We start from the raw sequence: 15,079 nt of genomic DNA, 5'->3' as shown, positions 1-15,079 counted from the left end.
CTTGGAACATACTGGTAATCTATCGTACAGCGTGATACAGCCTGGGTGCTGCTGTGCTATACAATCACCACACTCACCGTCTGCTATGGGACTCGGGAGTTAGCTTTACATTGCATTCCAGCTTAGGACAGGCCACAGCTGAGAATAGCAAGCCCACACCATATAATGCCTACTATTATGGGAAATATAGCATAATTACAGGCACACGTTTCTCCACAAGAGCACATATTACTGCTGCTGTTGCAGAATCGGGGTCAGGTCATGCCTCTGCTTTTTAATATGCATTAAAATGTAGTACAGCTAAGCACTGGTTTGCCTGCATCACCCTGTGTTTACCATAGGTTCTCAATCCTATGATGTAGGTGAGAAATGTTATTTAACAAGTAAGTTTGGCACAGTCAGATTAAGGCAACTCGGATACACGTTTCCATTTATTTATGAAGATTGCTCTGTTGCTTTTTGAGCAAGTACATTCTCTTGGCTTACCCATACCTAACTATTGTTGTGAAAATAAATGCTTCTGCTAGTTCCTTGGAGAGAAGAACAGGATACGAATGTAACAATTTGGCATTGGTTTTCAGCCTGTCTGCATAGCTGTTATGGATACCAAACCTTCTGTGCAGCCGGGGTTAAATCCCAGCTGCGATTCTACAGTTGTTTTTAGACTAAGACAGAGTGTGTGTTAACAATCTGGATCACCTAGATTCCTGCATAAAAAAGTCTTTACTGCAATAGAAGGCTACATATTAGGCCTTACTATCGCAGCTAATCTGCCGCTTTGGTTGACAGATATTTGAATAAATTTAATTCATTGGCGATGTAATAAGAAAACCTTTTAAAAATAAGAATATATGGAGGTCAAAGGGTCTGCTGCACTGTTATATTTGGTTGGATTTTGAAAGGGGGATTTGCAGATGAGGATGCTGGAAACCCTGGACAGAGGAACATTTGGTTCAGTCCCAAGGCAGTTCCGCTGCTTTGCGTTTCCTTTGTTTTGCAGTTTACAGTATAGGCTTGTGGCGCCAAATCCAGTTTTTATTTAAAAATACTGAAAAATGACCAGTCTTCATGATTGCAACTATTTTGGGATACACAAGAGCAGTGTACTTTTTAAAGTGCTGTAGCCAGAATACAAATAGGAACCCCATATCTACCTTCCTATCTAATATTATTTCAAGTGTATTAATGGGGATTTCTGTATTTTTAGCAATGCCAGATGTACTAGTGATTTCATTTGCTTATTCAAATGAGATGAGACTTTCACACAATTACTTTTAATTGTGTCAATAGGAATAAAACATATTTAATTGTGGCTTTTGTGAAATGCTTGGAATGCAATTCTTGACACTGTAAAAGTTGACTACTGAATAAGACTTAGTCTCATATTTTCTCCATAGCCCATTTCTGTTATGAGATAGGAAAGTGGGATGTTTCATAAATGGAAGTTTCTAGACCAAGAACGGAGAACCTGTGATCCTCCAGATGTTGTTGGACTTCAGATCCCATCAGCCCCAGCCAGTATAGCCAGTGGTCAGGAGTGATGGGGGGGTTGTGTGTGTGTATATATATATATATATATATATATATATATATATATATATGGCCCAAGTCCCTTTCATCAAATAAAGGGTTTCAGTCAGCTCATTGGCTTTTGCTGATTAAAGGTTTTCCTAGCCAGAATCATTGCCAGACCTCCAGGCTACAAATCTGCTCCTTCTGGCTGAGTGTGACCACCATCCAGAACAGAGAAATATACCTTGCTATTTCTTCTTCTTCTTCTTCTTCCAGAGTTGGGTTTTCCAATCCATTGTCAGCTTTCTCATTCTCTTCTAGAGAATATGGAACTGATGACATAATATGAATAATTAGGAAGGAGATCTATCACCCATTCTTAGTAATAAGAATATACATACATCAAAGAGGGGCATGCAAAACTGACCTCAAAATTAAGAACTTCTAAATTTCTGAGAACAGCTTTTTAGTCTGGCAGAAGCAAACTACATGCAATGAACGATTTACACACTTTCAATTGGTGGCCAACTGCACACATGCACATTGCTGCAACCCAGAAGGGGCTGGAAAAGAGGGTGGAACGGGCTTTTGTGTGCTCTGCTGATACATGTGATGACCTATGGATTGCCTGTTGTATTCTGTCCACTTCAGTGGCTGGTGTCTAAACTATTTTCACTGCACCTTTGAATGCTACGTCCGCCTACTCCAGTAACTGCGATGGTTTCAGTTCAATTTGTTTGCTAAAGGTTGCAGTTCTATGTGCACTTACCTGGGAGAAAACAGTATTGAACTCATTAGGACTTGAGTAGACACATATGGGTCTGGTGATGTATAAGAGTACTTTTGGGCAGTGTTTAATATATTCATCAGAACACAAAGCGTGTGGAATCCTAAATAAAATTTGGCTTTTGAATGATTGCCCTTGACCCATTTAATGTTCTCGCATGTAATGTCTAGCATTCTTAGTGGGAACGGGATGTAGTAGGATTTCTTTTTCCTACTTCACTTTTGAAAATACTTCTCTTCATCACAAGGAAATGTAAACATTAATCAGTGAGAGGAGGATTAAGGACGTAGCATTTATCGGAAATCCTTTAGTAGTGGCAGGCTGCTTAGAAGAATGTCTTATTTAGGTTGCAAGGCCCAATTGCAAGCTTGCTTTTGTCAAAATATTCATAATTGCATATTATGGCAAACAAAACCTACAAAAATAAAATTAGCATAGAAGTAGACTTTACAATTGATGGTGTTTGAAGCAATAAAATCACTTTAGCTTTTATCGTTTTCAATTTCAACTTTTAAACATGGCTAATGCCCCAATCCTAAGCAGGTTCATATAACCATAGCAAACATCATTTTTTTTCTGCTCCCCACTCCTGCACTAGACTGAAAGGGTGGAGGAAGTCTGTCTACTGTCCTCATGTGGGTACAGTTAAATTGCTCAAGTTAAGGGTTAACTAATTGCATTATGTGGTCATTAGTATGCAGCCTTGGAAAAGATGATTGGGTCCCTCTGAACTTGTTAAAGTTGCTAATAAACTTTTGGAACCAATTTGAGAATACAGCATGGTGTTGAGGTTTCTGTTCTAAAAATGCACCCGCAATCCCTATATTGTTCAAAGTTGGAACCAAGGATGGATAGACTATAAAGTTCAAAATGCTTAGGTTTATTGATTTTCTTTTGCACTTCCAGGAAATGTCTTCCTTTCTCTACTTCTATCTATGCTTCTGTCTTCTGTCTGCAAGTATTCCCTTGGATGTATTAGTAGTCTGTCTAAAGTTAAGAACTATTAACTTTGGGAATGCATCATGAATAGAGTTGTTCAGAGTGTAAGCACATATTCTAAGCCAGAGAACCTTAAAAGGAAGGGGTACCTGTTCATTAGCACTGATATCTAAGACTATCCCCCCTCATTTCCCCTTGCTGAGCAACAGCTTTGATCTGCTAATCCAGCTCTCCCTTTCTTTATACTGTGTGACACCTGTCAAAGTGAACAAGCAGCAAAAAATAAAATACTGCCGGTTCTAACTTTCCTTTATTCAAACTGTACGAATACTAGCTCTCTGACTCTGTAGAACTTTATTTTATTATCTGTTATTGTTAATTTATTAACCACCGTCTATACAACCATCTTAAGGCACTGTTCAATACAATCGATAAAAAAAAAGTTTAAAATACAATACAACCGTAAATTCATTTAAAGCTAAACTGGCACCATACAAAATAGATACTCATGGCAAAGACCTATTTTTCCAGCTGGGAAAGCCTTTTGAAACAAAAATGTCTTCAGTTGTTTCCGGAAAGTATAGATCGTTGGCACCTGTCATATCTCTACAGGAATGCCATTCCACAGAACTGGTAGAACCACACTAAAAGCCCTGCTCCTAGTTGCTTCTGAGATCTTTGAGACATTCATTAGAAGCTCTCACAGACTGCAGCCATTGACTGTGTATATAAGGAACAAGATGATCATTCAAATAGCCTGGTCCTGAAATGTATGAGATCATAAATATTTGTACCAGCACCTGGAACTTGACTTGATAGCAGATTGGTAGCATGCAGGTTATACAGCCTGGAAAATTTATAATCATATTTCAGGTGAGTATTCTCCTTTTAGGTGACTTCTTCCTCTGAAATCTTGCTATTACAGTCCATAGTTGTTGAAATCCTCGGCTTGCAAAGGCAGTAGAAGGAACAAAGCTTCAGTTGCTGAACCAAGAGTGTTTATTTTCCAGCTTAAAGTCCCTAGCTAGAGCTGGTGACCTCTAAACATGCCATTTTATTAGGAAGAGAGGAAACTACTGGAGAAACATTGAGTAAAGGTTCAGGGACTTTCTCCCCCTTGGCCAATGTTATCTACAATCATGCTTCATCCTTCATCGTGGTTGTCTGAGAATTCCAGTTTTTCTTACCAGACAGCATCCTGACCTGTCTTCCTATTTTGCAGCTTCCTTTTCTTGAAAAAGAAAAAAAGTGAAGCCCCTCACTAAAAGCAGTGGCATTTCCATCCAGCTTCTTCAAACAATCATTTGTGTATTGAGAGTAACTTCTCCTGTATCATCCACCCTCCTTTTGGATACACCTTTTTATTTTGAATTTTTGTCCCCCCCCCCTTTCGTCATAAAATACTAAGTGGGCGTTTCTTGAACTTCTTCCAGCAAAGAAGTTCTTTGACGCCAAGTCTCCTCCTACTCTCCCTGCACGGAAGTCTTCTGCGCAGGGAGGGTGTGGGCAGCGGAGTACCCGTGGAGTACCCGATTCCCCCATCTGCCCCCCTTCTCCACTGGTGTTACACTGATTTCCTTCCCCAGCAGATGGGCTGCCTCTCTCCCTACTGGGACCCTCTCCGGCATCCCTCCAGAGCCTTCCCTCCGCCTCTGGTTCCGATGGCAGTTCCCTGACAGGATGGTATATAAATCTTTTAGATGATTTTTTAAAAAAACTTGAACAACAAATCTAATATGTCTCAAATTACAACCTTATTTTAGACTTCTTATGCAATGGATTAGGTTGAGTTGCAATATAGTATATGTACATGCATATACTTTTCATCCACAAAAAGACTAGGGTATTATAACTTTTAATCATACCTTAGTATAGATCAATTTGTTTTTGTGTACCTATCTTGTTTTTATTGCCTGTCTGTGCAAATAGCCTGAGCAATAAGATTTAGATTTGGACTTGTGAAAGGTAACCCATGAACTCCATGACTAAACTAGCTTTTGAATCTGGGTCTCCTGTTTGAACCTGATTCCCTGTACCAACCCAGTTCACTTGCTGTTGGTCCAGGACCCAGGAAAGAAATAGGAGACAAAGGACAAATTTGAACTTTGGCCACTACTTTATGTTTCTGTAATGTAAATATAACTCAGACAGGAAACGGTCCAGTGCAGAAGAACTACACTCCAACAAAGTCAACCAGACAGGACTGTCAGCAGAGTTATTTGAGGTGACTAATGCCCAGTGGCATGAAAACCTGGAAACCCATAACAGCCTTATGTCTCATTTTCTTATGGGTTCCCAGATACAGTGAAGATATCAAAGAAGCCCTGACCAGTAATATACCCTGTCCCAGCGTGGTTCTCAAAGGCAGGGTGGTAAGCCTGCCCTAGCTTGGTTCAAGTCTTACAAGGGAGGCTGAGCTGAAGCTGCAGCTCTTACAGGAGGAGCAGGCTGTTGTTGGATAGGCTGCCTTGGCCTTTCCCTATGTAGGATCATGATAGGCAGTGCAGAGCATGATCTGTCAAGATCATGGGCTATGACAGATGCTGGCTGGAACTCATACAACTGTTATCTCATTGACATGCTTAGGCCTTATGAAGGTTTGCTGGTCTGGAGCTGCTGTTAACCCTGCCCTTATGAAGAGCAGTCAGTTTCTTAAAAGACCATTGCTCAATTGTGCTGGTTCCTATGGCATGGTGGTAGTGAGGAGACCATTGAAAGGAGGGTATTCTCAGAATCTGAGGAGCTGGGTAAAGCCATGTCCTCTGGCCTGACAGGTTGCACAGTGCGGAGGATAGCTCTCTGTCTTGTCTCCTCCCTTATTTCCCTTTGAGACAGTGGGCATTAAGGCCAGAGAACATGGCAGCAATCAGCTGAGCCTTAGGAGGGTATGTTCACATTAGTAGCTTGAAACACAGTGAGCTCATTCCCCCACCCCTGTTTGTTTCAAGCCACATTGTTCATATCAGAGATGGAGCAGGGATGTCTTCACCTGATATGCATTATCTTTTTGGTTCCCCCACCTCTGGAGCCCTCTGGGAACTCCTGTTCATTAAGCTTGTCATCTGTGCTCTGCATCCAGTATTCTAATCAAATTGAAGCTGGTTTGAGAAATAAATGCATCAAACAGCAGTATTTGTCAGACTGCAGGATCAGTATGGATTGTGGCTAATGTGTGAAGGCTGCTTCCAAAATTAACATTGGGGAGCACAGAGAAGATGGCGTCGGAGGGTGATTTGACCAGGAAGTGGGACCGGTGCTTGGCCGACTCCACCATCAAGCTGGGTGCTGGCTTTGGGTTGGGTGTTGTCTTCTCGGTCATCATCTTCAAAAGGAAGATGTGGCCCATCACTCTTGAGTCAGGAATGGGTTTAGGAATGGCTTATTCAAACTGCCAGCATAACTTCCGGTCTCCTTACCTTCTCCATGGGCAGTTTGTCAAGGAGCAGTGACGCAGGCCCGACCCACACATCTCTTTTGTCAGAGGAACAGTTTCACCTTGGCAATTCCTTGGGAAGGTCGAAGCGTCCCAGCCTTGAGGCAACAGCCTTTGGAAGCGCTTGGCCAGTTGCTCTTTTTTCCTGCGACACCTGGGTCCGAATATCTTTCTCTTTTTTTGTAATCCCTCTTTTGGAAACAAAAATGAGAACGGTGCTGTTCTGGAAAGTAAAATAAAAACGAGTCTACCCCTAAAAAAACCAACATTGGGGAGCACACTGGATGTAGAGTCAGCAGTCATGTGAACATGGCCTTAGTCATGTCAACCTATGGAAATAAAATATATCTTATTACAAGACCCCCACAAGTTGTGAGAAACCGGCAGCTACTCAGACTGTATCTTGTCACCCTATGCAGTTGCAGAAATCCCTTTAGCTCTTGTCACAAAACAACTTGAAGAAACTGGTATGTACAGAACGTAAAACACAGAAGGCAGTAATCTTGAGGGCAGTCAGGGGATTGAAATGTAAATTCTTTCTCATTCTCTCCTCCACTTTCCAGGATGAATGATGCTTGTAATATGTCAGGCTAAAAGGTTGAGACTCAGCTGAGCTGTGAATGGGGGGGTGGGACACAGAGTGAGCTGAGATGACCCAGTTTTTCCCCTGGTGTTAACCCAGACCATCCGAAAAGCCCACCCAGATCAAAGCTGCTGAAAAAGGAAATGGCAAGAGTGTTAGAGGAAGAAAGAAGAGTGACAGGCAGGCAATCTGATATTAGCCTTGAGCCAGTTTAGCTCAAGCTCATTAATGGAGCATAGTGGTGGTGTCAGAATATGAATATGTTGCTTAATTGTAAGCAGCATTTATTTTTAAAAAAAACCTGACCATTTCTTCCAGTAAACCTTGTCTGTGGGGGGGGGGGGGTGCCCGCACACATGTGCACATGTTTTTGCAAAAGGTGCTTTAACAGCTTACATTATCCATACACATATATTTAATGTTTTCATTCTCTTTATTCAGGCTACTAACTCTGCTTCACGGGGCCTTGCCCCATAGGCAGAATCACTGCATTTTCCTGTGGTAAATAAAATATTAATCAGTTGCCAGTAATGTGTGTGCAAGACTGCGCAGAACACGTGTTCTAATAAAAGTAATATAAACATGATGTAAAATCTTGTTAGTTGTTTCTAGCTCAGTTCAAATGCATTATCTTTTATTTATTTTATTTTTTTAAATCTCTGGTTTGCTAAATCAATCATTTGTTGCTGGATATGCATTATTTAGCACAGGGCAGTATTCAACTGATTTTCCCTCCTAGTAGGCCTATTGAAATTAATGGGCCTACTGGTAACTTAGTCATGTACATTGATTTAAATGGGTCTGCTTTGAGTAAGTTGAAGGCCAAAGGCTGGTCTGCTGAGGAATTGATGACATGAAGAATATCCGAAGAGCCAAATTCTTTTCTGTCTCAAGTATGCAAAGCATCAGTTTGACTATGTCCATAGATACTACTTGTCACATGTGATTTCCCCCCATCCTTGCCAAGGACTAGAACAGGGTGGGAAATACTCCAGTCCTCTGTGTTCAGCCCTCAGGACTACCCCCAACCCTCAACTCCAACAATCCTCATCACCAGTCCTGTGTCACATCTTCCTTCAACTGTTCTTGAACTCTGTCCTGGAACTATTATAATGGCTCCTGTTTGTCTAGGAGGAGGATGCAGAGATGTGTAAATGGAGGCAAGGGAGAATGCAGACACCTCTGTCTTTTGCATAGCCTATTGGCACATCCATTGCTTTGCCCACCACTGGCACCTGGCTCCGAGAGGTTGCCTACAAAAAAAAAAAAGGGCTAAAAAAATGTCCCCACCCCTGAAGCATCGTTTGGGCATTTTGTGTTCTCATAGCCTTGTTTCTGATACCACTATGTAATCCTGATACAGAGTTCTCCTGGAGCAAAAAGCAAATGCTACCATGTAGCCACCATTCATAGCATCCTTTAAAAAAAAATTGTGCTACGACAAGAAAGCTCATCTACACATTTTTAATGCGCTATATTTACATACTTTTCAGTGGTGCTTGTCAACTCACTCCTAAGTTTACGAAAGCTTTCAGAATTTCAAAATATAAGCACATCCTAATAAATCTGTAAGTCCATTTCCCAAGTAAAACAGATAATTTACCAAACCAGCTGATACAGGTGATAAGTCCCAGTATAAGATAAAAATCTGAATGCTGTTAAAAACCCATATGCACAGTAAGAAATGCATGCTACACCTATTAAATGTTGTTTTTTTGGGAGAGAGTTCAGGATAAGAATGTGTTGAAATACTGTCTCTGGTCAAACACCAATTACAAAAAGATGCAACCCCTCATTTTCTTGTGAAAAATTGGGGCTGGGGTTGACACATGTATTTCAGCTTCCTGATAAAGCCTTCTTAAGAGAGGGCTGGCTCACTTTTGATTAGATGAGTCTTGTTGCAATTTTATGTGATGCAGTGACTTAGCCTTTCCAAGAGATACGTGCCTAGAGGCGTAATATATACCCTAAATGCTAATTTTCTTTAAAGTGTTTCAGGATGTGCTAACTAGAATCTTTACAATGTTTTTCAAATATGATTTGATTTTATATTTGTATGCTGTTTCAATAATAACAAAGTTGAGCTTGGAGCTCTTAAGAGGACCTCTATGACATGAAGATTGTAAGGGGAGAATTACATTGTTGATAACATGCGCCTCATAAGAATTATAACCAATCTTATATATCTGCTTATTTGATTTTGCAGTTGGGGAATGGCGGTCAACGTGTATTCTACCTCTATAACCCAAGAGACTATGAGCAGACATGACATCATTGCATGGGTGAACGATATAGTAGCTTTAAACTACACAAAAGTTGAACAACTATGTTCAGGTAAGATGCAACTTTTTTTAAAAAAACTGGTATTTTATCAATAACATTGTATCAGTGGTCTGCCTGAAAAGCTGTGTAGAAATACTGTAAATAATAATGAAGAAGAATAAAAGCTTTCTCTGTATCAAACACATATATTTGTATTTTTGCCTGTGTTACGGTGTTTTTTACATGATGTTATTCATTTTAAAGGATACACATTATTATTATTATTATTATTTTAAAAAAACCCCATTCTTTAGCTCTCTAAATATTCAAATCTATAGAATGGACTTCAGTAAATTACAGAGCTATTTTGACATTAGTTGCCAATTGCTGTTTCCATCTGAACTTTACTGGTTAAGAGCTTTATGTGTAGTGCTTTTTTACTGTAATGTGAACATCGCTTTTGATCCTAATTAGATGAAGGGCAGTCTGCAAATGAATATATAAATAATATAATAAATACTGTGTGAATCACAAATTCACACCTTTATTTGAAAAGTTGATCTGTGAAAATCGAAGTAATAATGAAATACACTTTACCTTTACTTTACCTGTACTTTATTATTTGTCAAAGTGGGGGAGGGGCATAGGGGAGAGAACCCCATCTAAGAGAGAATGGACAACTAAAATCTGGGACATCATTTGCATGGTAAAAATCATCACACAAATGGTTAGAACCAGAGGAGGGTAGACAGCAAGATAATGTCTTACAGAGAAATGGAGCCTCTTTATAATGTACTGTACTGGAACAATACAGTACAGGATAACCTTAACCCATTTGTGTTACTTGGAACCTTGTAATATTGAAATGTTACATTTTATTTTGGTACAGAAAGTAGGGTGGTTGTCTTGTTATGTAGATTATAGACCTCTCTTTCCAAGGTTTCAAGCAACAAGTTGAGATGAGGGACAAGTGAACCTGCATGTAGCTCTATTTGATGTGCATTCTTTGGCACCTTGGGACATTGATCTGCTGCTGAAACAAAGACTAGCTGGCAGGAATGTCTAGCAGAATTGTTTCAGTCTTTGATATATTGTTTAGCTTTGAGCTTGAGTAGTCATGCTGCAGCCATGCTTTCAATCCAACAAGGGTCTGCATCTTTGGGTTGTGGCAATGCCATATATTGATCAAGACTTGCTAGGGCGAAAAGGCTTTGAACAGTGGAATGGTAAATGTGGCTTTGCTTGTCTTGATCACATGTGATAAGCAGATAATGATTTTGTGGCTTCTCCTCCACCATCTTTTTAATAATGATTTTAGGGCATGTTACAAGAAAAGTATAGCCTTAATTCGGTTTCTTGGAATTCTAGTAAGTTGTCCTCATTCACTAATTTCATAGCTTTCATTTATTTATTTTGCTTTTATTTCTGACCTGCACACCTGTAACTGTTACTCTCCATTGTTCTTGTATTTTGATAGTGGGGTGTAAATATGGAGAGAACCCTAACAGGTTTTAAAGTTGCCTGCTTTCTTACCCTGCTTCATATACAATTTCCTGATGGAGTGTTTGCACTTAGCAGTTGTAATGTTGTTCTGTGGTATCTGAAGACTTTACCATGCTTGCTGAAGACCACATAATGATTGCAATAAAAGTATAAATTTTAAGGTGCTATTTCATAATACATGTTATGCATTTTTGTGTTTTCATATTGTGAACTGTCCTGTGATCATCAGATGAAGTGTGGTATAGAAAGTTAGTAAAACAAACAAACAAACAAACAAACCATTGATTGCTAAGAGTCGCATGCCCTAAAATGTTGGCTTTTAGAACATGTGAGGGCAACTTGTCCTTAAAGAGCCCATCCTCTGTGTCAAATGTTAGAGCTGTGTTAGATATAGATAGTGAACTATTGAATATGGATGTTATTAATGTAGTATCATCATGATTGTTGCCAAGTTTCATATTTTGATTTCCCCCATGTACTCTAAATCTACATTATTATTATTATTATTATTATTATTATTATTATTATTAAAACAACTGAAAGCTGGAATCAATTCTTGAAGGTGAAATTATCTGAATATTATTATCAATGGGAGCCCCCTTTATATGCCTTCACTGCATGCGCAAATCATTCCCTATGAATCATGGGGGACCCAGCTCCAGAATGCTCATTCCCAGTCTCTTCCTAGTCTTCTGTGTGTTACCTTCCCCCAGCCTTTTAATCCCGTGAAAGGGGAAGCACTGACCCTACTGGTGTTAACCTGCACCATGGTTAACCTTAGGGTTACTGTGTTTTGCCAGGTTCTGAAAGCATGGTATTACATCCTGTTTCTTTTTTAAGTCATGAGGGTCAGAAACCTTTCCCAATGAAGGCTAGGATTCTTGTGAGTTCTAATGAAATTTTGCAGTACTGTATTTCAGGTTGTCTCACTGTTTCTACTTAAGCACATTTGTAAGATAGAACAAGACAAAGAAATGATTTCAGACGAATAGCCAGCTGTATGCGGGTCATTCAGTAATACTCTGCAGATCTTTGAACTGCTATGCTGATCTAATTTGGTCTTTTATCCTTCTTTCCTTCCTTCCTTCCCCTCCCCCCTTTTAAAATGAGTGTTCCTTGAAGCGTTTCCAGTCTTCATGCAGCGTAACATTAGCCCCCATAAAATATCTGCATTTACAGGAGACTTCAAAGGGCAAGAGAGAGTGTGGGAAGCACTGCAATATTCAGGAGCATTTTTTAGCATTAACAGTGAACTTCAGAACAAGCCAGATAATTGGATTGTATAAAATGCTTGAAGTGTTGTGGCATTCTGGATTTATATTTGGGGAAATACGTTGGCAACTAACCAGAAAACAACCACCCTGGCAGGTATGAAGGCCCCTTGTTTTGAAAAATATATGAAAAGTCAGTAATCCCATGCCTGTCCAATTTTTGCTTTAAAAAAATATTAGTTTTATTTATTTTGCCTTTGCATTCATGATGAACCAGAGGCCAAGCTGTGTGTGTGTGTTGTAGTAAGGATGCACAAGCATTTCAAAGAGTTGTCCGCCTGCAATTGTTCATGGTTTTGTGACAACTTCCTTCAACTGTTTACAGAAAATAGTGCTCGGAAAACAATGCTTAGAAGAACCTGGTGTTCCCATTGAAATCAATGGAGGTGTAATATCCCCATTCATTTCAATACACAGATTTGCCCAAAGCTTCAGGGGTGGGTTGCTTCTGATGCTACCCTGCAACTAGCCCTTTGAGGGTATGCAACAGGTTAAAGTCTCATATCTTCCCCCACCCATCACTTGAAATCAATGCCGATCCCCCTCTGATTTCTGTAAGCACACTTAAATCCACTGTACACTTCTAAAATAGCTGATAAGTGTAGTAAAAGTGACCCAGCACTGAAAAGCCTTGGGACTAGGGGGTCTTCAGTGGTGAGTTGCTCATTGCTCCATGCCAACTCAGTCTTTTGAGCAGGGATACCTATATATTCAAGCACCTCTGCTTTGACTGCTCACCTCATCCCTAGTTGTGCAGATGTGAGAAACAGCTATCAAGTACGGTGGTACCTCTACATATGTTCACCTCTGGTTACATATCCTTTGGAATACGCATGCAGCAAACCCGGAAGTATTTTTCCGGGTTTCGCCATGCGCACATGCGCAGAAGCATTTTTTGCACCGTGCACATGCACAGAAGCAACACCTCCAGATAAGCACACCTCAGGATCCAACCGGAGCTCCGGAATGGATCCCAAGCACAACCGGAGGTACCACTGTACTGCATCACTCCTAGTGGTTGTCTTCTATCCTGAGTCACACCCTCACTAGTGATAGCAAAAAAGGAGCCAGTAAGCATTATAATGGAGAAAATTGCTTGCAAAACTGTGTATGAGGTGAAATGCTTATCTAAATGTGTACAAATTTTCCTGATATCTGAGCTTGGGATTAGCAAAAGAAGAAACTGACAGATTCATTCTTATGAGAACAATTATTTGTCTCTTAAGATTCTGCATTCCATTCTGTGCATTTGAACAACCCTGTTCAGCTGCAATTGGAATACTCTATCTAACTCTACTCAGGTTTTCCCAAAAGTGCATGGATATATATAGGACCCAACCCTATTGCCTGGGGACAAAAAAAATCCATTTCTCGATGAGAACATGCACACACCCCGAATTAAGAATGTTAGGCCTTTCTATGCATACAAAAGACTTTAGCTTTCATTTTCACAAATCAGTGTCAGTAGATCTGCATGCTAAATTTAGAACTGAGGTCATTTGGCACATAACAGTTAAGTGGGCTGTCAGAAAGCACAGGGAACCCTGTTCTGTATTCTGCCTACTTAGCAGAGACAAACACACAACCAAGAAGAATAGATAGCCTGTAAGCAGCTTTTCCTTTGCATGCTTTTACCCTAGTTATTTTCTTTCGGTGGCATCTAGGGGCACTCCTTTAAAAGTATTGAATGGCAAAAAGAAAAGATAAAACAAGATGTGTTTCCAGTTAGCATGAAACTTGTGGGTGTAAGAAAATTGCACCTTCATTTTCAAAATGGAGTTTTTAATATTTACTCCTGGATAAGCATGGATTATAGAGGAACCCAGGATACATCTCTGCAGAGGATATGCAACGGCTGGCAGAGAAGACAGAGTGACAAAACTATTGCCATTATTGCAAATAGCAAAATGGGATTCAAGGCAGAGAACAATACAGATGTCATAACACACATATTGCCGAATTCCTGGTGTGGCTATTCTTCCTTGATATGCATCCAGAAGTCCTGATGTTGAAAACAGATTCTAGAGCTGAGTTCTGGCACAAATCTAGATTGCTTCCCATTTAATATTTTAATTTTTGGTTGTAGTTTACAGTAGGGGTGCTAATGACATTCAGATAAGGCTAAATTTGGATTGTAGGCTGGAGATACCACTTAGGTGGAACAGCAACTGAAATCGAACCTAGCAAATGCATGGGCTCCTGGAGAGGAGGTTGTGGCCATTTTACTCCCCCATTCTTGCTACTGCCATGCTGTTCTAATCTAAGCCATGATTTGGTTTAGTGTGTTGTCCAAACCTGGGCTCACGGTATGTCCCTGAAGGAGAAAGCCACAAGTCCAGATTTGAAAAACAAACTAAACCAAACCTTAGCTTAGTTTAGCAGGAGGGCTGCTGAAGGCTGCCATCTAGTCTCCATGAACTCTTAAATTTAGGTGTTCAAACTAAGCCATAGTTTGGCTTAGTGTGATTTGCAATGCATCTTATTAGATGACTCAGCACATATTTAGCAAGGCCCTGTGATTGTTTCTGCTCTAATCCAGAAGCTTTGGAAGATTCTCACTTCAGAAATCCAGATTGTCCAGACATTTCCTTAGCAGTTCTGTTTATATGTTATATACCCTACAGTTCTGTTTATATGTTGCTTGCTGTAATTTTACTTCTATAGTGCCTGTGGTGTCTTTCTAAAGCCTTTCACATATTCTTATTTCTCAATAGTTATAGCAGCAGATCATCAAAGGTTAAACAACTTGACTGCACTGTTAGCTTTTTTTTAAAAAAAGGATCCAGTTA

General features: G+C 40.0%; 1 protein-coding gene, 1 long non-coding RNA gene and 1 pseudogene across 6 annotated transcripts in view; 2 read left to right on the top strand and 1 right to left on the bottom strand.

Annotated features, from left to right (window-relative positions):
- Positions 1-15,079, bottom strand: part of LOC309373958 — a 66,179-nt gene that overhangs the window by 10,314 nt on the left and 40,786 nt on the right. The window lies entirely within an intron of this gene.
- Positions 1-15,079, top strand: part of MAPRE2 (microtubule associated protein RP/EB family member 2) — an 85,113-nt gene that overhangs the window by 45,252 nt on the left and 24,782 nt on the right. For 3 of the 4 annotated variants that reach the window (XM_081918568.1, XM_081918569.1, XM_081918567.1), the window contains one exon: positions 9,461-9,588. The exons of the other annotated variant lie outside the window; for it this stretch is intronic. In XM_081918568.1, the coding sequence (XP_081774694.1) occupies positions 9,468-9,588 (121 nt within the window). In that variant the 5' untranslated portion in view covers positions 9,461-9,467. The remainder of the gene's footprint in view (positions 1-9,460; positions 9,589-15,079) is intronic. 4 annotated transcript variants of the gene reach the window in all.
- LOC309373949 (MICOS complex subunit MIC10 pseudogene) lies at positions 6,420-6,911 on the top strand (annotated as a pseudogene). Its single transcript has one exon. The product of its transcript is annotated as an MICOS complex subunit MIC10 pseudogene (transcript).

This window comes from Podarcis melisellensis, assembly GCF_964234715.1.
Source record: "Podarcis melisellensis genome assembly, chromosome: 7".
Lineage (NCBI taxonomy): Eukaryota > Metazoa > Chordata > Lepidosauria > Squamata > Lacertidae > Podarcis > Podarcis melisellensis.
Note: the sequence above shows the minus strand (reverse complement) of the source record. Positions and strands in the feature narration are given on the sequence as shown.